Consider the following 26,921-nt stretch of genomic DNA (forward strand, 5'->3'; position numbering starts at 1 on the left):
CTGCTCTCCCCAGCCCCTGAGTTTCAGCTGTACCCAACACTTGCAATTCCCAAAGGACAGACACTTCTTTGGGCCTCTGTGCCTTGCAGCCACTGTTCGCTTAGCCTGCGGTCCTCTTCCCCCTTCACAAGCTACCTGCCTTCCTGATCATGATTCCCAGGCAGAGCAGGGTGTGCCTGTTCTGTGGACATTATCACCCTGGAGTTACATTTTTAAGAAAACTTCTCACAGCAAACCAGTAGCTGGCTAGATCCCTTGAATGTTTGCTGGGTTGGGTTGCCTTTTCTGCCTTTTACAAACAAGGAAACAAAAAAGATGTTTTGTAGGACTCTAGCAAACCTGGCAAAAAATAAGAGGAGATAAATATAAATAATACACATGTACACACACAGAGCCAGAAATAATGGTTAAAGCAAAACTTACAACTCTTCATCCTGGAGAATATTTCATTGCAGGGTTATCCTTACATGGAAGTCACATCAGCAGTCATATACCTGGTGCGACTTAGAGAAACACTTACCCAACGCTCTCTTCGTGATAATTACTGCCTGAAATTCCACAATTAGATATTTATTTCTTAGGCTCTTAGAATGCGTGATCTCTTAGAATATCAATATTCTCCAGAGAAGGTACTACTCCACAATAATAAATGTATCTTGTCCTTTTCTGACTGTAAGATGAAGGGAAAAATAACTAGGAGAGCACAGAGGGCCAGAAGGGGAGAAGCAGCAATAGGAGAAGAGGGTACAGCAAGAGGAGGAAAGACAACTCCACACCTTTCCCTGGAATTGCCCCCTAACTGAGACATACTTGATACTTATCTTCACATAGATTAGGCATTAGTATCTGCAAAATGCTGACTCATTTTTTACTGATGATAGAGTAAAATAAAAGGGCTTGAATTTTTAAGAGGGGGTTGGTAATAGAATTTTTATAATTTATATTCAAAGGAAACATTTCTTTGCAATTCTAAACTAAAACTTATTTTCAAGTAAGCTTGGGTCTGTTGAAAGATGCTTATATGATTGGACACAGAAGGTTTGATCAATAATCTATAGAATTTGCTATGATTCTCTGGAAATGAAATGATGGGTAAACCATATGAAACAAGCTTATCTCTGCAGTGGATCTTCTTGCTATAGGGTGGGCCTTGTTACTTATACAAACATTACCAAGATATAGTTGATTATGACTGATGGCTAGGCTAATCAGCTGAACAAACCTCTTAAGGGAAGAGGAATCAGTTATGAAAGAGAGGATCTCTTTTTTCAGATTTGCCTATCTGGCCTGTAGTCATTTTTCTTAACATGCTCTGACTGAGAATAGGCTAAACTATACATAAATCATGATAACCTATGATATAAAAAAGCAGCATATACTTTTGACCTAAAGTGTACTCCATTCCATCTTCACTGAATTTATTAAGTGCAATTTGAAGTAGTGATTTGGCAAGTAGTTGATAAACTAAGTCATCATAAATGGCTAAATCTTACCTCCCCCCCGAGTCCCCACCCTAACAAAAAAGCATAAAAAACCGGGACTGCTTTTTCAGGATGATGATCAGTCAGATTAACCAGATAATTACTCAGCTTCCACTTCTTCAAAATCTTCATTGAGATTTGTCTTGATGGCACCAGACCAAAATGCCCTGGGTTGGTTGTCTAAGTTTCTGTGATAAGCATGTGTCCCCATCTTAGCTGTTGTTAAGCAGAAGTCTTGGCTCATGGTCAGAGTCTAGGACCTGAATCTGAATTGAGAGTGAAGCGTTTAGCAGGTTACCCTTGTTGGTACTTTCTTTAAATTCTCAAAACAAAGTTTAAGTTTGCAGCCTCATTTTGAAGTGGTTTACTGCTTAATATATTTGATGCTTCTGCCCAGTATAGGTGTGGATATAAACCAGGTAAGATTCTGTGGCTGACGTATCACATCTGGGGAGGGTAGAGTTTGCAATTTCATCTCAGATTTTCAAAAGAGATTTGAAAAAAAAAAAAAGATAATGTATTTATGATTGCAAGAAAAAACTCAACATAGTAGGCCCAGACTTCATACTTTATTCTATGGGAAACATTTAAACCCCAATTGGTTTATGAACAGACCTGGTCTCCTTTCTTCAGCCCATGGTCCAAATGAAATAAAAGTCTATTGTTGGGTCAAGCTAGACACAATGAGGTCTGCGTGCTTTCTTGCCTACTTAATGGCCTTTACCATGTGGGAGACTTTCAGAAGGAAAAAAACAGGAATAGTAAAAAGTGGATCTTCTTGCTAGTCCAGTGTTCACCGGAAATGGTGTACCAATTAGCAACATTCATATTATAGTTTGGGACTGCTTCCATGTTAAGGTTCAGACTGTGGTGACTTTTTGCCTGATTACTTTAGAAGCTAAAACTGTAACACAAGACATGACTGTCTCAGCATCGTGGTACTGGGTGGTTGTTAGTATTCTGGAATCCTGGAGGGTGTGCGTGCTTGCTCTTAATATGTTTTCATTTGGTCTGAGGCCAGCAACTGCCAGTTCACTACTAATTATAACTTACTGCCTTTCAATGTGAAGAACATTTCTTTGAGTTGTGAGGAATTCTGGCAAGAAAGAGGCCCCTGTTGTATTTCCAATAAAAATGTACCGAAGAGACTTTTATTTATCTCAAATAAAACCTGGTTTTAGTTTTATTTTTGCAAACTTGGATTTCCTTTCTGTTTCCTTTTGTCATTTTTTTTAATTCTAAAGTTTCTCAGTATTTAAAATGAGAGTTAAACACCTGCATACAGTTTCATAATAATCGATAGCATAGACAACAGCTACAAATAATGTCAGTTGTGATATTCTGCCAGTATCTCTCCAATGTCAGGTAAGATTTTTAAGGAGGAATTTGGTGGCACGTGTCAGTGCATCTTTCTGTTCTGCGCAATGCACCATCAAGTTATTTTAAGATTATGTTTATTTGTTTAATCCAGGGGAGGGTTTTCTTTATGTAAAACATTTTATGGAACTGTTTATTGCCTTATCCTTTTGCACTTTATTTCTCTGTGAAAACAAAGAATGGGAGGAGGAGGAGGCAGTCACCAAGGGCTAAAAGATATCGTATTGTTGATAAATTTTACTTGCAATAGACAGAGCCCTTGGGCTTCCACTTTATTGCCTCTTCCTGAAGAAGAAAAATCAATATAACAAAAGTTTGTTATTCTTTCTTCGTGACTCCATAGAAAATAGTTCTGGGTATTATTTTAATGTTATGTTACTGTGTATTGATGTTTATAAGATGATAACCTCTCCATTCATTGCTGCTCGTGATCCTCAGGTTTAATGCAGTGAGCTTAGTCCTCATCTTTGAATTAGCATCTGTGGAAACTCCACACTGCCTCTCACTCAGCCTTGCCCCATGTGCATTATTTCAGGTGTCCACTGTGACAGCGTGTGTGCTGAGGGACGCTGGGGCCCCAACTGCTCCCTGCCCTGCTACTGTAAAAATGGGGCTTCCTGCTCCCCTGATGATGGCATCTGCGAGTGTGCACCAGGCTTCCGAGGCACCACTTGTCAGAGGAGTAAGTGTCTCATTAGGCAGTAATTTCCACCTTCCCTTCCCTGGGCACCATGTATAGAATAATAATCTCTGTTCCACCTCTCAGTTTATAGTGATGTCCTGTTGCACTTGAAGGCAAAAGAGGGTGTAATGGTTCACTTGTCCTTTGCAGAACTGTGTTGAGAGCACTTCCCTAAGAGCTTCATTCTTTCCAGCCTTCAGAACTAACCTAACAGATGGGGATTTAACCATTTCTTCTCAATAATTACTTCATTGCCTTATTGGCACAACCATCAGGATATATTTCTTCACCCTTCCTGAAAGCTTGCAAATGGTGTTCTAGAAATTCATTGACCTGTAAATATTTTATTCAGCAATTTGGCATTGGCCTTACCTCAATTACCAGACGTCAACATCAGCCAAACCTTGAGGCAAATCATTCATCCTACTAGTAGTCTTAAAATCAGTGCTATGGGGAAAATGGAATTGTAAAGTTGAAAAAGGAGACTATTGACATTGGTCCTTAAGACTTCTGAGTTGGAGAAGGATCCATAAGATTTTACTTAATCTTTTAGTAAATGCAATCAAAAAAGAATATATGACTAATTATAAGTTACACTAATTTTTTAAATTGCCTTTCCCCCCATAAGAATTCTATGCAGTTATCATGTATTTAAATCTGAATAATATCTTGGCAAGAACTTAAGCATATAGCATTTTGGTTAATCACTTTTCGATTACAGTCATTAACCTGGACAATTTTGAGGAGGAAAAATCTTCAAATTTTGACTTTTGATCTATTTTTATTGCCAAAAATGACTCTTAAAGAATAAAGGATCAACAAATGGTTTGAGAGTACTTATTTGAGACTTATTAGTATTTCAATTTTTTTATCTCTTTATTTATTCAGTGAAAATTCCTGGAGCCCTGCTTTATGCCAAGACTTGAGCTAACTGGGGCCTTAAATGGGAAAATAAAGAAGACTTAAGACATTTGCTTGCTCTCAAGAAACTCAGAGTTTAGTGGCTTCTTTTCCTCATTAAAGAGTTTCTTTGTTCCTTCGTTGTTCTTGTTTTCCACTTGGAAAATTCTCCATATCTTTTTTACTTTTTTTTTAAGGTTTTGCTTTTTAACCTCTAAAACTTTAACTAGATCCCGATCTGGAATGTGAGACAAACGCATCTCAGAAGGATAACTGCTGATTTCCCTTCTGTTTTCAGTCTGCTCCCCTGGTTTTTATGGGCATCGCTGCAGCCAGACATGCCCACAGTGCGTTCACAGCAGCGGGCCCTGCCACCACATCACCGGCCTGTGTGACTGCTTGCCTGGCTTCACAGGCGCCCTCTGCAACGAAGGTAAGGAACGAAGCATCCCGGACAGCTGGGTGGTGATGAGCATGCCCCGGAGAGTCTGTCCTCAGGCCTCCCCTTGGCCTTCCTGAAGGCCATGTTTTCAGCGTCTGCTGGGAATGTCTTCTGCTGTGCTGTGTCTGCAGCTTCTCAGATAGGACTTTGAGCTTTGGAAAAGCTGGCTTGCCACTCCAGCAAAACCTTTTTATTCCCTGAGATGTGCCACTCTTCAGTTTTAGCTGGACATGTCCTCCCATAAAAAATCAATATGGGGAAGGATTTTAGACTCCCAGAGCAAGAAGTCGTGAAGTCATATTTCTAGAAGTGCAATGATGTCCCCTGGTTTGTGATGCCTTAATGCAAATCTTTGGCTTCATGGATTTGTAAAAATGAGCCTATTCAAGATGAAGGATGCTGTTGAGCAGAGATAGCTACCAATGAGCAGCTGGGCCTGTGACCTTTAAAGTTATTTCCTGTGCTAAGATTCTAGGATTCTGTGAGAGGGGTTTTGATTGTGAGTTACTAACCTATAGCTTATTCACAGTGTGTCCCAGTGGCAGATTTGGGAAAAACTGTGCAGGAATTTGTACCTGCACCAACAACGGAACCTGTAACCCCATTGACAGATCTTGTCAGTGTTACCCCGGTTGGATTGGCAGTGACTGCTCTCAACGTAAGTCTTGTTTGAGAACAATTAATAAACTGTTCTTATTTGTTTGTTTTCAGATTCTTTAGGATTGAAGTATGAATGTTTTTATATAATCAAGAAAGAATATATGACTAATTAAGAGACACATTCTGCTTTAAATTCTTTTTTTAAAACTCTTTTTTTTTCTCCATTACAACCTCTATGTAATGGTCCTATGTTTAAATCCAAATAATGTCTTGGAAAGAACCTAACTATGTAACATTTTGCATATCCCCTTTTCAGTGATTCATCGTCCATTGAAATAAAGCAAAAACAGCTGTATTGAGAAATCTATCTCTTCATTTTGTGTTTATCTGGAGAGTTAATTACAGAGAAAGAAAAAATGGAATTAAACAATGTGAGCCTTAGAAACCTATTGGGAACCTGAGTGAACAGCTCACCTAATATGCTTAGCTTCACCTTGGCATCACCCAAGTGCCTTCCACACCACTGGATTTCAGACAGGAATTGTGTGACCCTATAAGGGACTATATAGATGACTCTTAGAGCACCCATGTCATGAAAAAAATGACATTGACTATAAGTCATTCATGAATGTTTTGAAAGGGTCAGTGCAATGTCTAAAAGTACTCAACTTTTGACCAAAGAATAGCATATGTATGGGGTAATCTGCTTTCATTCATTATAAATTTTATGAAACAGTCTCAGTTTATAATGAATTCCCCCATCATGCACATAAGAGAAATCAAAGAATGACTGTGTGCAGTCATTTTACATGGTGCTTTATTGATAATTTAATTCAAACTTCACAGTTACAAGCAACCTGCAAATACTAATTGATGAGCAATATATTTTTTGCTGGAAGATTTTTTTCTGAATGTTAATTTTTTCCATAAGTAGTCCAGGCTGTACCCCATTTTTTAGGAATAAGGCAAGAGAGCTAATAAATCTCAGAAGTGTAGCTCTTTGGTGAAAGAAGTGTTATGTGACATGATTTCACTCCATTCTGGGGGCATCACTTCAGAAGAAAATCAGTCTGTTTAAATCTACATGTGTTGCAAGGGCTCTAACTGATGGTTGGGCATATGGGTTTGGGAAGAGTAAAAGGTCCAATATCATTGTCATAAAATGATTGATTTATATTGCTCCTTTAAAAAGTAGTCTTTATTTTGGAAATTTGTCCCTTCCTTATTTGGAGGAGGAATGTGCTGAAAGGAATAAAAATAGAAACACAACTATGAATGGAGACTATAGTGTTGCCTGCCCCAATAATCACTCCACAGGAAGCTGATTTATTTGGCAAAAGCCTTTGCTTCTCCTGGGGATCATTGATTTCATTGATTCCGTTACAGACTCTATGGAACCATCTTCATATTTCTTCTTGGCTGATTGTGAGCCTGTCTAAAGGGAGCAAAGTCCTTCACAGTGAAAACACAGACTTTGAAAACTTAAAGGGGTAAATTTAAAGGGGCAGGTGTCCTTGGGAAAATGATTTTTTAAAGCACTATCTCTACATTTACCTTTTGGGAATATAAAGTTCAGTAATGCTTATTCCCATTCTCTGATCATAACAAATATAGAGAGAAAAACCTAATGGCAGTGGGTTACCTCAGAAAAATATATTCTGAACATAAATGGGTTTACAAAAGCTGGTTAAATATCATCTAAGGAATAGGTTGTTTTAGGTAAAGAGTGCTTCACTGAGCATCAAATGGGCTAGACGCTTCAACAGTTTTCATCGAGTCTCACTGTGGCTTTGGGAAAGCTGTATTTGTCTAACAAATAACAAATATTATTATTAATCTATGTGACCTTGTATGAGTCACTATTAACCTTTTGTGTCCTTAGTTTCTTCATCTGTAAAATTAGGGTGTTGTATTTAGAAAATTTTTTCTAATGCTCACTCGAGACCTCAAGTGTCAGCTAGTATTTTCCCCTTGCTCTTGGACAAAAACAGTGCACACAATTATGGAAGAATTTTTTTCATTTAAAAAGTTACTTCATATGTATTATTGATTGTCTTTATTGGTGCACATTCCCTACAGGGTAGCCATATAGAAATTACAGGTGGTCCTCCTTTTATGCAATTATGTTCCTGAAGTATTAATATGAATAAAAGTATTTTTTGTCAATGAAATTATTTTACCCCCTGATCTTATGTTATTTCACAGATACTTTATCTGACTTCCTGATGTCTTTTCAATCAGCAGTGACCCCTAATGATTTAATTGTATTATTTTCTGCATCTTCCAATTAAGAGTTTTTACAAGGAAACCAATTTTTACATACTGCTGGGAACCTCAATATTTAAAAGGAGCCTAAAGTGGCAACTCTAGAGTAGACTGAATAGTACAGGATTTAGAAATTGTGAACCTGAGCTACATGGCCTTGGGTCCTTTAACCTTTCTTGAGTCAAGTCATTTTCCACACCTTATCTCTGCTCAAATGTCCTCTCCTCACAGAGGCCTTCCTCAGAGGAGTAGCTCCCAAAATTATTGTCTTCCTTATCCTCCTTATGTTTTTTTGTAATACTTACCACCATCGATTTTTCATTTTGTTGGTTGGTTGGTTGGTTTGCCTGCCTCCCCTACCAAAATATAAGCTTCCAGAGGATGGTTTGGACTTCGTCTTATCCTCTGCTATCTCCCTTGTGCCTGGAACAGTGTTGGGTACATAATAGGTGTTCAATGTGTGTTTGTTTAATAACTGAATCTGTAAACTTGAGGTGGTTTTTGCCCCAGCCACCTCACTCTGCAGTTGTAGATGAATACATATCTCAATAATGACAGTCGTTGTTGAAGTTGGCATGGCCATCTGGGATTTAGTGCAGAATTCAGAGCAGTGTGCTTTCTTAGTCCTAATGTACACTGCTAACCTCTCACATGCAGGGAGATGTGTAGGGGTGGATGGAATTCTCCCTACTTGGTATTGGCTTCAGAACTCTGATGGACTTCTCCACACCTGTAATTCCAGCATGTCCACCTGCCCACTGGGGCCCAAACTGCATCCACACGTGCAACTGCCACAATGGAGCTTTCTGCAGCGCCTACGATGGGGAATGTAAATGCACTCCTGGCTGGACAGGGCTCTACTGCACTCAGAGTAAGTGACAAGCCTTCTGAGGCTCACTAACGGGAGCCTGGTCGAAGGAGGAAACAGCCTCACCCTCCGCATGCGTGACCGGAGCTCAGCAAAGGTCCCTGAGGTTGGAGTACTTCCCTCTCCTAATGACCTGTAGACATCTAAATTTCTCTAAGTGATTAAGAGCTACTTCAGTCCAAGTATTCTGTCTCTAGGTTCTATCTCCACTGAGGTGGAGCAATGCTGTGTGATGGGGTGCAGTTTTTTTCTCTTCTCTCCTTTAACCAAACCATATTTATATGGATCAAATTCTCAATCCTTTATTCTAACAGCACAAAAGTTAGGATAAGTATAGAGATTAGAAAGGTAGCGAAGACAACAAGCCTCAGTGCCTGATTTAATGTGCGCTCTTGGAAAAGGTGGAGTTCCATGTTTTTCGAACTGTAGCAAGCTTCAGAATCATCTGGAGGACACAACAAACACAGAAGCTGGTCCCATCCCCAGAGAGCCGGAAGCAGTGGGTCTGGGCTGGCACCTGAGAATTGCCATTTTTATCAACTGGTAGTAATGCCAGGCTGGGACCATGCTTTGAGAGCCACTGCTCTAGTTCTTTTCCCCATTTTGTAATTCATAGCATCCTAACCATTTTTTCTTCCATTAGGCTTTAAGCATGATAGGATATAATGTGCAAAGTACTTACTCCAAAGCTGAGCATCATTCGGGAAGGAAGTTTATTCTCTGCCCTCTTACCTTCGGTTGAATAAAGGAGACAAGAAAGGAAGGCATGTGTTATGGTTAAGTACTAATAATAGCGCATATTTTAAAATAATAGCAAGAAGCTGAGGAGGACAGATGGGTCTGAAATTGAGCAATTCTTATTTAATCCTAATTAGAGTACATAATTAAAGAATAGGCTGAAAAAGTCTTTAGAAACTTTCTAGAAGATAATGTAGACCTTGAACCAAGAGTTGAAAAGGATAATTGGCAAGGAAGGTGGCCGGCCCAAGCATATTCTTCAGAGATCGTATATCTATAAATATTGTTTACTTTCTTAGAGAAAGGTACTTGTAAGATATTATTTATAATTCTAAAATTAGAACGTGGTTCAAACAGAGAACCCTTTTTCAAGTGCAAGTGACATGATATAGTGGGAACAACATGGGGTCCGGAGCCATACCTCCCTGCGTTTGAATCATGGCCCTGTTGTCCTGCCAGTTGCCACCTGTGTGACTTAGGGTACTTGGGGCTTAGTTCCTGTCTACAGGATGGGAATATCCATCCCTGCATTTCTGGCCTGCTGTAAAGATTAAACAAGAGAATGCATGAAAAGAATCTGGCACAGAGTAGGTGCTAAATAAATGCATGACAGCAGGGGGTCATCAGTGCATACTGGCATCTGGGCACTGCCTCTGCTTCTTGAAAGTTCTATAAGAAAATGAGAAAATGAAAAGCATATGTAATATTTAGAAACAGTCATTCAATCACTCTGCATCGAATCTTTCATCACACCAGAGTTCCCCAAGACACACTTGCAGGGCAGCTGCCAGCCCATGTAAGCCAACAGGATTTGTGGGTGTCTTTAGCTCAAGAGACTCGCCGGTCTAAGCACTGAAAATTATGCAGCAGTGTGAAGGGTTATTGCTTTTTACAAAGCACCCGTGAAGTACAATTGTTTTTTAAGGTAGGCATTTTAGTACACCTCTTCAGGGAAGTTGATATTATCTAAGATAATAACAGACACAGTGGACAAGGCTAGTAGCAACAATGGAGATGTTCTGTACTACAAGTAAAAGCATACAGGTAATTTTCATATAAAGTGCCCATCTCAGTCCATTGGCATTTGAGTCCAGGATTCTAGTAGAAATGTGAAAGAATGAAAGGAAATATCCTATCCTTCCAGGATTGAAGGGATGTTTTATTAGAAGGCACTAGTCTTGCCTCCAGGGGTACCAGTGATGGTTACACTGACAGGAATGGAACTTTTCTGCCTCCTGCTTATGAATTACAACTTCCTTGCAAGAGCCCTGTCTTGGGACTTCAAAGAAGCTCTTGTGGCAAGCTGAGATATGTACTATTCACTGTATTCTCTGATGGCTCAGTGTCATTCAAGTTTAAACGCAAATATGTTGCAGGCACAAGCCTCCAAGTATTTCTCTTCAGCAGCCTCTTGACTCCTGCTGTCCTCCCTCCTCCCACAGGATGTCCTCTAGGGTTTTATGGAAAAGATTGTGCACTGATATGCCAATGTCAAAACGGAGCTGACTGCGACCACATCTCCGGGCAGTGTACTTGCCGCACTGGATTCATGGGACGGCACTGTGAGCAGAGTAAGTATGAGAGTGTGGCATCACTGGGTGGTATTTTTTTCCTCTAGAATCACATTTCCTAGATGCCAGGAAATATTAAGGCAGAATTCACCACTCCTAGGTTGTTTGAGCTGATGGCTGGTTACTTCTCGGCATGACTGACTTCCTCTCCCAGAGGTCAGGCCTCCCTGGGATCATCGCTGGTTACTCACTGCTCTGGGCGGAGGAGGTGTGACTACAAGAATGAAGACAGAATTCAAGTTTTCCATTCTGTTCTTTTGGGCTCTCCCTTCCTCTCCTTCTTATTTTTGGAATGTGGCTGCTCAGAGCTTTAAAAGATCCAGTCGAGCTTTCTTCATGGCAGAGGCAGGACCCGGGTCTCACATTGGAGGACAGTACATTCAGTAGGGAGGAGGGCTGGTGGCCCAGGGCCAACCCCTGTTGCTGGTGAGGGAACAAATCCATGCAAACATTGCCACCCTTTCAACAACCTTCTCTAGATCGTACTTTTATACTGCTTCCATTAACAACTTCTCATCTTAGTCTTAACAACCTTCCAGACAACATACTGCCTTAAAATTTTTTTAAGTCCCACTGGGGGAGAATATGCCATTGGAATTACTCGTCCTTATTTTTTTATTTCCACCCCACTAGCTATGCATCCCCTCACAGAGTTACAAGAACATTAGTCTTAATAAAATTGAATATTGCAAATTAGTTTATTATTCCTTTCCTCTATGACTTTCTTTCAGTAATCACGATAAATAAATAAGGGCTTAGGGCTGTATCAGACCCACTTTCTTATGATAAAACCTTTTAGGCAGGAAAAGGTGAAGAACAATTCCTGTTCACCAGAGTTTGTACTCTCAGGAAGGATCTGCCAAGATTATGGCCATAGGAGCGGTGTGGCCTGGAAAAATTGATCAGGATAGCAGGACTCTGACAATAAAGCATCCCTCCCCACCCCACTCCACTGGCACCTCACAGAGCCACTCTAAACCTGGTTGCCTCAATCTTATGTGCTAAACCCTTGGGTATTTTTGCATATCCTCTTTCTAGCAAATATAACAAAAGTGACATCCAGGAATCAGCTCACAACAGAGACAGCCCAATTTTAGTTTTGCATTACTGTTTCATTGAGTCATGAAACAGATCCTGACTGAGTGACGCAGTTGCATACACACCTCTATTGTGCATATAAATATTGTGTGTCTGTGTATAAATGTCTAAATATGCATGGAAACCAGAATAGGCTCAAAATTTTACTTGAATACCAGATGACTGGTTAAGGTCTTATTAAATAAGAAAACCTCTTAAGTGCTTCCGTGATTACTCTCAACAGCAAATTAAAGTGTCTCTATTTTTGGAGACTTCTCCCAATGCTTATTTGTAAACAGAAACCCTGTGTTTGACAGAGAATTCTAATAATAATAGCACATTGCCCCCTGCTGCTCACTTTATAAAAAATATCAATATTTTGTCACAAAGATTTTTAGATTTAACATGCTTACACTATCCTTTGAAATTCACGCCAAACTCTTATTAAGACCACATCGTAAGAATCCCATTACTTTTGTCTTCGAGACTTCAACAAAATCCAGAGTTTGAATCACTCCATAGCAAATGAAGTTCTTACCTAGAAAATCAACAAAACTTGTTGTCTGCCTCTTCTCCTATTCCTGGCTAATTCAATTGAGAATGTGCATTTATGAAGATCCCTGAGCCTACAGTAAAATATATATGTTCTCAAGAAAGCATCTTTAGTTTATGCTCTTCAGTCTAGGCCCCTTCCAGCCCACAGTTTTGCCTGGTGGACTTGTCTCAAATTGCCCTTAGTGATTATCTTCATCTGTTCCATGGGAATTCCAGACTCTCCATATACACATCATGGAGGTAAGTATGTAGCAGCTGAAAGTGTCAGGAGCTCTAATGTTGAGCAGCCCTGTCTCTAGCCCTGTGCAGTCTGGACTGTAGTGCCACCATGATTCCGGGAATGCTGTCCAGTTCTGGGACACTCTTGGGGGTACAAGTCAGCCTCAATAGGAATCCCCTGAAAGGACTCAGCTCTAGATGTGCAGGGCTTGCAGTCAGAGACAGCCTTGCTTCAAATTCCCAGGGTTGGAAAGCTACATTTGACTTTCCTTCTCTAGAGTGCCCTGCAGGAACATATGGCTATGGCTGTCGCCAGATATGTGACTGTCTGAACAACTCCACCTGCGACCACATCACTGGGACCTGTTACTGCAGCCCCGGATGGAAGGGAGCGAGATGTGATCAAGGTAAAGATCCTAGCTAACGTTTGTAGCACTGTAGTACTGTGTGAGCACCATGTACCAGGCAATGTGAAGTATTTTCACTTATGTTATCCAGCATAATCTTCACCACAACTCTAAATGGCATAATTGGTTACTTACTTAATTGCCAGATGAATGCCTTATTGTTGCTCTCCCGCAGATAAAGGAACAAAAGCTTAGAGAGGCTGAGTAATTTTCCCAAAGTCACATAGCTAATTTCTAGAATATGTCACAGCTTTTGTGCCAGATTTTTGTTATTCCAAAACTCATGAACTTTCTACTGGGTCTGTAATTTTTTTTTTCAGCTTTATTGAGGTGTAATTGATACACAAAAAACACACCTATTTAATGTGTACAATTTAATAAGACCTGGACTATCTATATACCTATGAAACCATCACCATAATAAATGAAATATCCATCACCATGTGTTTCCTCATGCCCCTCCCTACTCCTACCACCCCTTAAGCCCCAGGTAATCACTCATCTCTTTTCCGTCAGTATAGTTTTCATTTTCTAGAATTTTATATAAATGAAATCATACTGTACTCTTTTGGGTCTGGCTTTGTTTACTCAGCATAATTATTTTGAAATGGAACCATGTTGTAGCACATATCAACAAGTCAGTTCTTTTCATTGCTGAATACTATTCCATTGTATGGATATACTACAATTTGTTTACCTATTCATGTGCTGATGGACATGTGGATTGTTGCCAGTTTGGGGCTATTACAGATAAAGCTGCTATGAACAAGAGTGAATCAAGTTTTTGCATGGACATGTGCTTTCATTTCTCTTGGGTAAATATCTAGGAGTAGAATAATTGGGGTATATAGTAGACATATGTTTAACTTTTTGTAAAACTTGTGCCCCTGGTTTTTAATTGGGGTGTGTGTCATAACGACCTGGGAATAGTTGTCAGGTATATGGTCCTATTTGGGAAATTCCGATTCTGGGGTTGGGGACTTTGAGAAGGTGCTTCTGATGGTTCTAAAGCATGCCCTCCAGAGAGCCACAGCTCTTACTGCATGTGGTACTCCCTGGTAGGCAATAAGCAGATGGGCTATAAAAGGCTTTAGAAAATTGATACACTGTTGTAGATGGAGTAATCTTAAACTGCAGACCATGTAAATATTTACAACATTTAATTTCTTTGGTAAAATAACTTTTACATGCTTATGATTTACATTTGACTGTCATAACAATAGAATGCGATCTTTCATTATCACATCATAATTACAAATTCTCTGTAATCTCACTGCATTATCCTTGGTGGTCTGTGTTTCAGGGCAGATTGTTTTGTAAGAAGATCCTTCAGCATTTAGAATCATAAAATCATAGGAACATTTACTTGAGCCGGAAGCAGTGACATGGAGGCCTCTTTTCTCATTTACAGATGATAAAACTGCAACCTGAAAGCTTAAGGGAAAGTTCAGAATATCTAGGTCAATTTTTTTAGATGCCGGATTTCTTGAATGTCAACCCATGCCTTTAGTGTCCTCACTTGATGGACCATAAGGGAGAACTATGTAATGCCGAATTTTGAATTTAATGAGTAAGGTATTAGGGTAATGCTATCAGGTATTATCAGGACAAATCTTTCTGTCATGGAAAATAACTTTGCACAGAACAGTATCTTCTGAGGTAAAAGACCCATTGAAATTGGCAAAAGGTAGATCCTGTTCTTAGACTAGATTTATTATGGTGTTATGCTTGCTTGGAAGGAAAATTACTCTTAGAAATGCTAAGGATAGACATAAAATTTGGTTAAGCAGTTGGGACATTTAGCATTTAACTCTGCATAAGCTCAGTATTGAATAATAAATAAAGCAAAATAAAAATTAGATAAATTGTTACCCCAAATTAATTGCCAGTCTAAGTATTTAATTGGAAATACATAAGAAGTTCTCAAACCCTACTGTTGAATCTCTTTGGGTTCAGAAAATCCTGTGTCTTTCTTTATATTTTTTTGGAGACAGGGTCTTGCTGTGTTGGCCAGGCTGGTCTCTAACTGCTAGGCTAGCTCAGTTCTCCCGCCTCAGTCTCCTGAGTAGCTGGAACTCCGGGCATGCATCATTGTGCCCAGCTTCTGTCTCTTTTTGAGGCTTACAGCAGCCTTTCTCTGGGCATGGATAGGCTGACAACATCTGACAATGAGGAATGTTTGCTTTTTCTTCCTGCTCTGTTTCCAAATTAATGTTTTATGAACTGAAAATATGCAGGCATTAGCACAGAAGGAGATTTTTGTAAGTAGAGATCAAACATTTATCCAGCACACTGTCATCCTTTCTCAAGTCTCTCTTTTCTTTTTCTAGCTGGTGTTATCATAGTTGGAAATCTGAACAGCTTAAGCCGAACCAGTACTGCTCTCCCTGCTGATTCCTACCAGATCGGGGCCATTGCGGGCATCATTATTCTTGTCCTAGTTGTTCTCTTCCTACTGGCATTGTTCATTATTTATAGACACAAGCAGAAGGGAAAGGAATCAAGCATGCCGGCAGTTACCTACACCCCTGCTATGAGGGTCATCAATGCAGATTATACCATTTCAGGTAAGAGCAGAGGCAGTAGAGGTATTTTGCTTCTTGAAAAGTTAAATTTCATCCTGGTTCCTTAAAACTGGGTGTTTGGCTGTGCTGTCCATTGTTTCTGTCAATTCTCATTGAGAGAATTCTATGTTTGGAAAAGGTATACATTGCTAGAGATGAGTTTTTTATTTCAACAATGGTAAATTATCATTCTATGGTTTGCTATGAGGGTTTTAAACTTGAGCTCATTATGTTTGTGGTTTAGATTTAGGGAATTTCAATCCATAAGGAGCTTTGTATCCAGCCTCAAGTTTTTGTCATATGTGAGGGGGGTGGGGAGGAAGAGAGGATGATAAGTTTACCTAGGTGGTGGATCAGATTAGGGAGCTGGACCAGTTCTCCTGTCTCTGAATGAGGGTACTTTCTGTGTGCTTCCCAGCCTCTCCCTAGGCCTACCCGAATCGTTAACTGGAGGGAACCAAGTTATATCAGAAACAGCTTTTTGGTATTAGCAAGAACCAAGGCAGCCCTTTAAGAAAACTCTTTTGATTTTTTCTGTTCTGTCACAATGCCTCATGAAAGGAAAAATAAAATTATAATCAATCATCAGTAGAAGCAACCACTTACATGGAGGAATTTAAAAACTTAAAATCTTTATTACTTTTTGGGTGATTATTGAAGGCTTTCTGGTTGGTTACATGTTTAAAACTACAAAATTTTGTGGAAATATGAGAAGTAGCTGATTTACATAGTAGTGCATTTTCAATGCAGAATTATGGTGTCAAGAACTCAAGTGTTTAAAAAAAGGAAAGTTGCACAGTAGCTTGAAACGATGCCTTCCCAGCTGTATAAGCCCGAAAGCAAAGAGCAGTTATCTGTGGACACTGTGAACAAACGTTCTCTGAAAAGGAATTTGAAGGAAAGAGATTTTATTCCAGTGAACAGTTTGCAAATCCAGGAATTGCAGCCAGTGTAAAATGAAGGTGCAGTTCAGAGAACAAAGGGAAGGCGTGGGTTTTATAGCAAAAGTCCCCACCCAGCTTCCAATCAGGCCCTTTTAGGCAAGTGAAGGATTGAAACTGGTTTAATTCTAATTGATCAGTGCAGCTGAGTGCTGGTTGGTTGACACAGCTGAACCCTGATCGTTTGATAAAGTTGAGCCCTGATTAGCTACGGCCGGTAAGCTCTGATTGGTTGGTTCAGCTGAGCTCTGAAAGACCCAAAGATAAAAAGCTGGGTTTTCAGAGAACTCAGAGTACAGGTGTGATCCTTAGTCAGCAAAGGCCTGCTTGACTCTATTTTAAATTTAGGCCTAGTTAGCCACTCCTATGGATCTTAAATAATTGGTTCTTTCAGTTTCACATTTGTTCACAAGCTTTCATACTTTTCCAAGGAGGCAGTTAGAAAGGTAGAGGCCTGTTGCTTCTAGAAGCTTTCCTGAGTAGGCTGGGCAGGAGGAGATTCTCCCCAGCTTGTGATATGGAAGCAGTTGAGACATTTGTTCTATTATTTATTTATTTGTTTATTTATTTAGAGATGGAGTCTCACTCTGTCACCAGGCTGGAGTGCAGTGGTGCGATCTTGGCTCACTGTAACCTCCATCTCCGGGGTTCAAGCGATTCTCCTGCCTCAGCCTCCCGAGTAGCTGGGACTACAGGCGTGTGCTACCATGCCCAGCTAGGTTTTTTGTACTTTTAGTAGAGATGGGGTTTTACTGTGTTAGCCAAGATGGTCTTGATCTCCTGACCTCCTCATCTGCCTGCCTTGGCCTCCCAAAGTGCTGGGATTACAGGCGTGAGCCACCTCGCTGGGCCTGTTTTGTTATTTTGATTCCCTTTATTCACACACATTTTTGGGAGCCTGCTGCCTTGACCATTTCCTTCCCTTCCTGCAGGAACCCTTCCTCACAGCAATGGTGGAAACGCTAATAGCCACTACTTCACCAATCCCAGTTACCACACGCTCACCCAGTGTGCCACATCCCCTCACGTCAACAACAGGGACAGGATGACCGCTACGAAGGTGAGAGGAATTGGCTCAAGTCTTTGAAAGTGCGCCAGGGAGGGAGGAAGGGAACCAGCATTTATTGAGGGCCGCTGTTCACCAGAAGCTGTTCTAGGTACTTTACATATATTATCTAATTTATTCCTCTAAACAGTCCTCTGAGTGTGCTTTGGGAATCTCAAGTTTACTGATGAAAACCTGAGTAGTGGGGAGTTTAAGTTACTTCCAGACATAGCTGCCTGATAATGAGTGAGGCAGCTGCTGTGTGAGTCAAAGTCTCTCTGTCTCTACAATCTGTACTGTTTCCATTACACTGCTTTAGAAAAACGTTTCTAATTTTACATGAGATTTTAAAATAATGACTCATAATGACATTAACAAAAACATAAAGACCTATAGCAGAATCAGCCATGGGCAAAATCTCCAAGTGCGTCTCTTCTGACCGCCCGTCCTCCAGTTCCCTTTCCTGGCCACCTGTGCTTTAGTAACAACAACAGTAATAGGCACTGATTTGGGTTGAACCACATGAAATTGCTATTTTTGTAGGTCAACAGTGGTCACATAGCAACAACCTAATATTATGTGCCAAGCATTTCTAATCACTTAAAAAATATAAACTTATTTAATCTTCACACCAGTCCTATAAATCGAGTGATTATTATGCCGATTTTACAGATGAGGAAACTGAGTCACAGAGAGGTTGGAGACAGAGCGTCTAGAACCCAGAGCTGCTACTCTAATAGCACCCAACTCACCCCGGGTCTTCCCCACAATGCTCTGAAATCTCAAACATTTCTTTCTTCCAGTCATAACCAAATTAAATTTCTAATCTCTGTTGTCTAATTCCGGTGCTCTATTAGAAAAAAAATCAAGCTAATTAAATTAAACCAGTTGTAATTTAATTAATGCAGCTATAGATTTTAATTATAGTACTTCATGGTTAAATATCACTCCACATTCTCCAGAGACTTTCACATTCATCAATTTATTTGTTCTCATACAAATTCAGGGAAGGAGGCAAAGCAGATAATCTTATTCTCATGTTTATGCCTAGGATAACTGCTAAGAGTCACCTGTGACTCACAAAACATACAATTTTTGATGGGAGAGCTTAGACCAAGAGTTCTTTTTTTTTTTTCAAATCAAAGTTATACGTGTATAAATCCAAATAAGGTCTAATTGGCACAGGATGACAGAGTGAAATGAAGATCTTGAGGTGGTGGAGGGAGTAGCTAGGACTGAAGGACGTGAACTCCTGCCAGCCTCCAAGTCCCACCAGGTTACAAGCAGTCACCTCGGCCCCTGAGCTCAGGCCACTCTAAGGGCTGGTCCTTAATGTGTGCCCTGGACTTTTCCCCAGGTCCATAATGCTGTGCTGTGCCGCATTGTATTTTGTTTTTAATCTTTCATTGTTTATATTTTTAACAGTCAAAAAACAATCAACTGTTTGTGAATCTTAAAAATGTGAATCCTGGGAAGAGAGGCCCTGTGGGGGACTGCACTGGGACATTGCCGGCTGACTGGAAACATGGCGGCTACCTCAACGAGCTCGGTGAGTTCTCCCAACGCACGTCCCCAGCAGCACCTTGACCTGTCAGTCCCTGAAACAGTCACAGATCTCTGTTTGTGCCGAGGTGTTCTATTGAAAACTTGCATCAAAAAACACAATAACAGAATTATGCCTAACACCTGTACAGGGCTAACTACTGTCCTAAGGGCTTTATCTATTCAACAAACATTTATTGAATTCCCACTATGTGCCAGGAATTGATCAAAAGAGACTGGGATCTCTGCCTGCTCGTAGCTTACATTCTTGCTCTAGGCCTGTTAACTTAATTCTTACAAGTACTGTAATAGGTAGGTATTATTGTTATCACCATCTCCATGTTACAGTTGAGAAACTGAGTCATAACGAGGTTATGTTACTTGCACAGGACCTCATCGCCTATTAAATGATAGAGCTAGTATTGGACCCTGTCAGCTTGGCTCCCAGCTGTGCGCTCTTCCTTGTTTTCTTTTGATATAGGGTATCTGTACTTGAGATCCCCTTCCCTTTCAGGTGAGGAATCAGAGATACCAACAGGAATACAGTGGATCAGTTATTCTCAAACTTTTTGAAATTAGGACTCCTTTACATTCTTAAAATTTATTGAGGACCCAAAAGAGCTTCTGTTGATAGGGGCTATATCTATTTATATTTACCATATTAAATGAAATTTAATATGTAAATAAAAACTGGAAAAAATAGAATATTAATTTATTTAAATTAATAATAATCACATTTCATAACATAAATTGTGTTTTTATAAAAAATAACTACATTTTCCAAAACCCTTCAAAATTAGTGAGAAGAGCAATGCTATTTTACATTTTTATAAAAAAAATCTCTTTAATGTCCAGCTTAATGGAAGATAGCTAGATTATCATGTCTGCTTTTGCATTCAGTTGGTTTTGATATCATACTTTATGTAGCTTCTGAAAAACTCCACTGTACACTTGAAAGAGAATTAGAGTGAAAATGGCAAATATTGTTGTTGTATTGTTATGGAAATTGTTTTGCAGCTGGGCACAATGGCACAGGCCTATAGCCCCAGCTACCTGGGAGCCTGAGGCAGGAGGATTGCTTGAGCCCAGGAGTTTGAGTCTGATCTGGATGACATAGCGAGACTCACCTCTTAAAATATATATGTGTATATATAGTTTTGATCTCATAGGCCTCCTGAAAAGGGGGCAGGAATGCTTGGTCCATACTTAAAGAACTTCTGTGATACACCATTAATTATGCAGTGCAGTTTCCAAGCCTGTACCCCATATTTTCAGAGAGGAGTTTGATGATGTAGTAATTTATAGGTGTGCAGTGTCTTATGGATAACAAATCCTTTCACGTACATTTATTTGGAGGTAGGTGCCAGAAATCCCAGTTAAATTTGTATTTCAGATAGATAAACAACAAATATTTTTTGTATAAATATATCACAGATATTACATGGGATGTATACTAAAGATTATTTGTTGTTTCTTTTAAATTTTAATATAACTGACCTTTGTGTATTTTCATTTGCTAATGTTTTGTTTTGTTTTTGTTTTTGTTTTTGAGACAGAGTCTCGCTCTGTCATCTAGGCTGTAGTGCAGTGGTGCGATCTTGGCTCACTGCACGATCTGCCTTCTGGGTTCAAGTGATTCTCCTGACTTAGCCTCCCAAGCAGCTGGGATTACAGATGTGCACCACCATGCCCGGCTGATTTTTGCATTTTCAGTAGAGACAGGGTTTCTCCATGTTGGCCAGGCTGGTCTCAAACTCCTGACCTCAAGTGATCTGCTTGCCTCAGCCTCCCAAAGTGCTGGGATTACAGGCATGAGCCACCACACTTGGCCTATTTGCTAAATTGGATGATCCTCCTGGGTGGACCCTCTCCCATGAATCTTGTTTTGTAGAGGAATAAACTGGGAGGCACAGAGTGGTTAACCCTCTTGTCTGAAATTTCAAAGAAGGAAAGGGGTAAAGCCAGATTTCAAAGTTGGTCTTCTGACTGCTCCCCTTAAACACTGCTTCTTCTGTAAGCAGTGTCAAGTTCCCTGAGCCAGTCATAGGAACTGATCCCTGTGGGAATGCCTCTTTCTATGGAAATAAAAATGTTTTAGTGGTGAATACAAATTCTCAGTCATTTCCATAGTGTAGTGGTTATCACGCTCGCTGTACAAATTCCTAACTTTTATCTGCATTCGATACCATTTTTATCAATAGGATGAGTATTTCTAACCACAGTAAAATTATTTACATACGAGACTCACAATATGCTTATTGGTAACATCATCTAACATTAAAGGAGACTTTTTAGGAGTCTTAATTACATTTATAATTTAGCTCAAAGGAATATATGAATTGATATTCAGCAAAATACCAACCAGCGCTAGTGAAAGAAAAGTCCTCTTGTTCTATCTTAGACCACTGTGAAGACTCCAGAAGATACAGCATCACTATATTGGTCATATAAAAACGTCTCTGCTTTCTAGCTCAATGAGACCCAAGGGACTGAGTGTTAGGAACATAGAATCTTCGTTGGAAATTCTGGATCTTCTTGGTTTGTTCTCACTCAGGAATAATTCTGCATTTAACATCCCTTTAAAGTTGTTGCACAGAAAAAGTTCTTCACAAACGGCAGAGTCAGGCATGTTATGGATGATAAAGTGTACAGGTGCTTTAAATGATGGAATAGTTGTCGTCATGGTATCTGAAAGAGCCTTGAACTAGACACAAAAGGCCCTGAGATATAGCACTGGGCCAATCACTTACCCTCACTTACCCTTGATTTGTTCATTTGTAAAATGGGAGTAATAACCATGTACTGGCTCGTTGTGTGAATTAAATTAAACCAAGCATTTGAAAGCCCTGCCCCAGGGATTGGTATATACAGGAGTTTTTAGGTAATCCTGACTGCTCCCTCATTAAAACAGCTCCCTGTTCCTCCAAGGCAATGAAGAGAGAATCTGGCAGGGGTGTCTGGCCTCATAGCCCCAGTTCTTGTTCTCTAACTTACTATCTGCTCCATGCTGGTTCTCTCTTTAACACCTTGGTGGAAGGCTAGCCACTGCACAGCTAAGATTAAAATGGACATTTAATAAGACTTTGCTACAGTCTGGAGATGGCCAAGAGTATTTGGCAAAGAGGAGCATAGACAGAGCTCCTTGATAAAGCTGTTCTCAGAGGCCACAGACTGTGCCCCATCTTCATGGGTCCTCTTTATAAAGTCTGGGAATTCCTAAGACCACCCTGACTTCTGACATCAGCTACAAGTTGAAGGATCACCAAGACCACCCTCAGGATCAACATTTTGCTACAAGGACTCACTGAACTCATTGAATGGGCATTCTCATGGTTACAGTTTATGGGGGGCTCAGTCATATAGACATGATTGACTCCCATCATGTAGACATGATTGACCTTTAGTCTTTCCCCTTCCAGAGGTAGAGATGATACCATATGGCCCCAACCCCCCACCATAAATCGCTCGGTTACACTATCCAGTGTATCCCTGGGCCTTCAGGTGAACAAAAGCACTCCTATTGGGCAGGACAGTCCAAGGACTTCAAGATCACCTCCCAGGAGCTGAGGGCAAAGCCACCCTTTCTTTGATAAGGTTAATTCTTCACTACACACCCATTTATGCTGCCTCCCTGCATAACCGTGTGCCCTTCCCCCCAGCTATGGGCTTGGTTAGACTCTTCACAACCCAGATGCAAGAGAGTGTGCCTGAGAGAGGAAAATATTCCCGTTTCCTGTCCCATGATGATTGATATCTGACAGACCCTCTCCCTTTAGGAGAGGCTGCTTCCTTCTCCACAACAGTGTGTGCTTACTCAGTGATCCCCATAGGACACCAACATCAGAACTTGAGCTTAACATCACTCTAAGAGATGCATGCACAGTGGCAAGGATATCATTTCCTTAACATTCTCAAATACTTACCTGGAATGTTCATTGCTAGTCATTACTTTACTCTCTGCTTTTAACGTAAGTCTGTAACATTCTTATTGTATTGTATTGTATTTCAAAAGATTAGTGATGAAGTTTTGCCATATTGCCCAGGCTGGTCTCAAACTCCTGGGCTCAAGCAATCCACCCACCTTGGCCTCCCAAAGTCCTGGGATTACAGGCATGAGCCACCGCACCTGGCCTGTAATATTCTTTTAAAAGGCAATTGAAAATGCCTTGGAGTGCTTAAGGAAAGACTGAAGCAGAGGGTAGTATAATGCACTGAGTGTTAGAGTAATTGGCACACTTCATTTGTATGGTGCTTCAGAGTTTACAAAGCCTTTTCATATGCTCTGTTTCACTTAATGATGACAAAAAACCCTGGAAGGCTGGAAGGCAAATTTTGTTTTTCCCATTTTAGAGATGAGAAAATTGACACTCAGAGGGTGGAACATCTTGCCCAAAGTTATATGGCCAATAAGTGATAACATGTAATTCCTTTGTCTCCTAATCTATAGTTTTCTCCTTTTTGTCACAACACAGCTCCAATAGAATAATTGATTCTCATGCAGTATTAACAATGCAATTTTGCATGTATACACCAGATAGTATAAAATGGGCTAGGTAATGTCCTCTTATTTTGTTTTTAATAGTGCGAATTTGTGATTAAATGCTTATATTTTATACAACATGCTTGTGACCTGATTGATTTCTGTAAGTGCTTGCACGTTCTCTCTTGCCTACATGCTCAGTTTTTCCAACATGAGCTGGAACACTCCTATTTCCCTCCCCACACCCACGAAATAAAGGCTGGCCATTTTCCAATGAGAAAGCAGGTTTTTTTGTGTGTATCTAGGCTCATACACAATTATGTCCCCATACCTGGAAAAGTCAAATTATTAAAAGCTGAATAAAGAAGGGCAAGAGCTAGTATCACCTGTAAAGTGTTAGTCAACAGTGTTCGAAGCTTCCAGTCTCTAGAAAACACGCTTATAGTGAAGACAATAATATAACCGAATAATGATTATTGGGAAAACTATTTGAAAACCATCAGAGCCTTGAAAGAGCTGCACGTAGGTGTGAAATGTCAACTCTGGTCTTCGCTGTATCCTTTCTTTTCACTGTGCAACCTTGAATCAAGTATACTGATTTATCTCTGGGCCTAAGTTTCTATCCTGTTTTGACTAGCTTTTCCTGAGTCACTGTAAATGACTAGGTGAATGACCAAATGTGTGCGTGTTTAATTCTAAGCACTGGGGACATCTGAGACAACTGATCTGGTGTAAAGTCTTGAAGAGCAGCAGCCTGGTTGTTTGCTGCAGTGGGAGATCCTCTTCCAGGACCTTGGGATATTGGATGGGGGTTTTCTTCCTTTCAGTTCTCACTGGGTATTTTTTTCTTCCTTTATTACAGGTGCTTTTGGACTTGACAGAAGCTATATGGGAAAATCCTTAAAAGGTATGGTGTAAATTTGAAGAAGAAATCAGAAGCACAATTAAATTTTTTTAACCTCAAAGACTGAAATATTTTTTAAACAAGCTAGAATGGCAAGAGAAAATGTAGAATTTTTAGTGTGGTTACTACAGCAAACACACAAACGTGGGACTGACATCAAGAAAGTGACCAGAGGTGGTCCTTGGTAGAGCTTAAGTCTTTGGGGAACAAAAGACTCAGTTTGCTGAGGAAACACTCATATTTCATTTGAAATAAATATGGCTTATGGGGAGACGGGAACATATAAAGGGAAATAGCAGGGACAATAAGAAAAAATCCACATGGTTACATGTTGACCAAGGTCTGCTGTTTAGGATGGGTGTGCGTGATTAAGTGCCTAGTACAGAGCTTTTACCAGGAGTCCTCCCAGAACAAATGCCTTCTTGTCATGATAATAGAGCCCTCTTGGTGGTCCTGGAGCCATCAATAGCTGGTTTCTTGATTGAACTTCTGTAAATTTTCTATTAATAAAATAGAACATAATTGATTATATTTGAATGTGATCATAAAAATGAAATCAGTTAATGATATTGATGTCAGTACTCATCTTGGAGAGGAGCTAAAAATACTTTAGGGATGGGTCATTTTATAGCAGATTCTCTCCAAAACAAGTGGAAAAGGTACAGTATTATTTTCAGTGTGTAGAATTATGGAAACCTAGCTATAAAGAAAAAAAGTAAAATATCACCAAGAAATGATGTTGCCAGTGACACAATATTAGTTTTCTCTTCTCATTTCTCTTTACAGACCTGGGAAAGAATTCTGAATATAATTCAAGTAACTGCTCCCTAAGCAGTTCTGAGAACCCATATGCCACTATTAAAGACCCACCTGTACTTATCCCTAAAAGCTCAGAGTGTGGTTATGTGGAGATGAAATCGCCGGCACGAAGAGATTCCCCATATGCAGAGATCAATAACTCAACTTCAGCCAACAAGAATGTCTATGAAGTTGGTGAGTTCTCTTAACCATAGAAAGAATCAAGTGCATAAGTTTTTAAAAACAATTTTAAAGTCTTTACGAATATAATAGTTGCAGGTCATAGAAATCTTATTGAAAATAATGGTCTGTATTTTATTTTATTTTATATTTTTTTGAGATGGGGTCTCTCTGTCACCCAGGTGGTGTGCAGTGGCACAGTCTCGGCTCACTGCAACCTCCACCTCCCGGGCTCAAGCCATCCTCCCACTTCAGCCTCCCAAGTAGCTGAGACCACAGGCACGCACCATCACGCCCAGCTAATTTTTTGTATTTTGGGTAGAGACAGGGTTTTGTCACCATATTTTATTAATAGATGTGACCTGTGTTTTTAGCGATCATATTAATTGGTGCCAAAGGAATTTTCCAGGGAAAATATCATTTAGAAATATTCAAGGTAAATTTTCTTTATTTTTCACCTAATCATCTATCTTTTGTTTTGTAACCATAGTGAATATTTTGGCACACATGTGGATAGCGTATGTATCATATTAGTTAATATATCTAGTTAGCCAAAACAAATGGTTCAAGTGGATTAAACAGGTGATTCCATTTCCTGGTTCATTATATTAATATAATGCATTTAGCAAGATTGAAACATTTTACTTTTAAACTTGTCCAATATAGCAGTAATATTCTCTGATGTGAATGTGATGCAAATTAATATGAATTCAATTTAAAATTGGAGTTATTTTGATTGTCTTTTGCAAATACCACTTGGGAAATGATAAAATATTCCACCACTACTGTTGGCTAAACAATAGGGCTATATATTTTCATTTCTCTCTCTCTCTCTCTCTCTGTCTCTATTTCTATATCTCTCTGAGTATTTATGATTTTAACTTTAAAATATTCTCTACTACTTGTAAATGAAGTGCCTACTTTACTACTAGTAATTTATTTTATGCCAGATATGTCCCCGGGAAAAAATATACAAAATAATTTATTTTTAAAGTATTAAGACAGCTTTTTAAAATGGAAGTCAAAGTGAACTAAATTTATTTTTGGAAAGTCAGTAACAATTCTCCTTTAAACTGTCCCACAAACCCGCCACAGCAGGATGGGAACTCAAATGAGAGCCTGAGTCTTGAGTCCTAAAGTTGTGAATTTGTGGAGTGTTTTCATGAACTGAATTAACGTTTGAGAATGTCAGTCTTCTCACCTGTGGAATAAGGGGCTTGGCCTACATTATCCCCAAGGTGTTTTACAGACCATGATTTATATCCAGGATTCTGTATATTCCCTT

At 39.7% G+C, this 26,921-nt stretch overlaps 1 protein-coding gene across 1 annotated transcript in view; it reads left to right on the forward strand.

Moving 5' to 3' along the window:
• Window positions 1-26,921, forward strand: part of MEGF10 (multiple EGF like domains 10) — a 172,022-nt gene that overhangs the window by 140,708 nt on the left and 4,393 nt on the right. The window contains exons 14-24 of the mRNA XM_030818398.1: window positions 3,394-3,540; window positions 4,739-4,873; window positions 5,412-5,540; window positions 8,490-8,618; window positions 10,796-10,924; window positions 13,054-13,182; window positions 15,513-15,749; window positions 17,620-17,747; window positions 19,158-19,281; window positions 24,617-24,661; window positions 25,445-25,651. Of these exons, the coding sequence (XP_030674258.1) occupies window positions 3,394-3,540; window positions 4,739-4,873; window positions 5,412-5,540; window positions 8,490-8,618; window positions 10,796-10,924; window positions 13,054-13,182; window positions 15,513-15,749; window positions 17,620-17,747; window positions 19,158-19,281; window positions 24,617-24,661; window positions 25,445-25,651 (1,539 nt within the window). The remainder of the gene's footprint in view (window positions 1-3,393; window positions 3,541-4,738; window positions 4,874-5,411; window positions 5,541-8,489; window positions 8,619-10,795; window positions 10,925-13,053; window positions 13,183-15,512; window positions 15,750-17,619; window positions 17,748-19,157; window positions 19,282-24,616; window positions 24,662-25,444; window positions 25,652-26,921) is intronic.

This window comes from Nomascus leucogenys, chromosome 2, assembly GCF_006542625.1.
Source record: "Nomascus leucogenys isolate Asia chromosome 2, Asia_NLE_v1, whole genome shotgun sequence".
Taxonomy (NCBI): Eukaryota; Metazoa; Chordata; class Mammalia; order Primates; family Hylobatidae; genus Nomascus; species Nomascus leucogenys.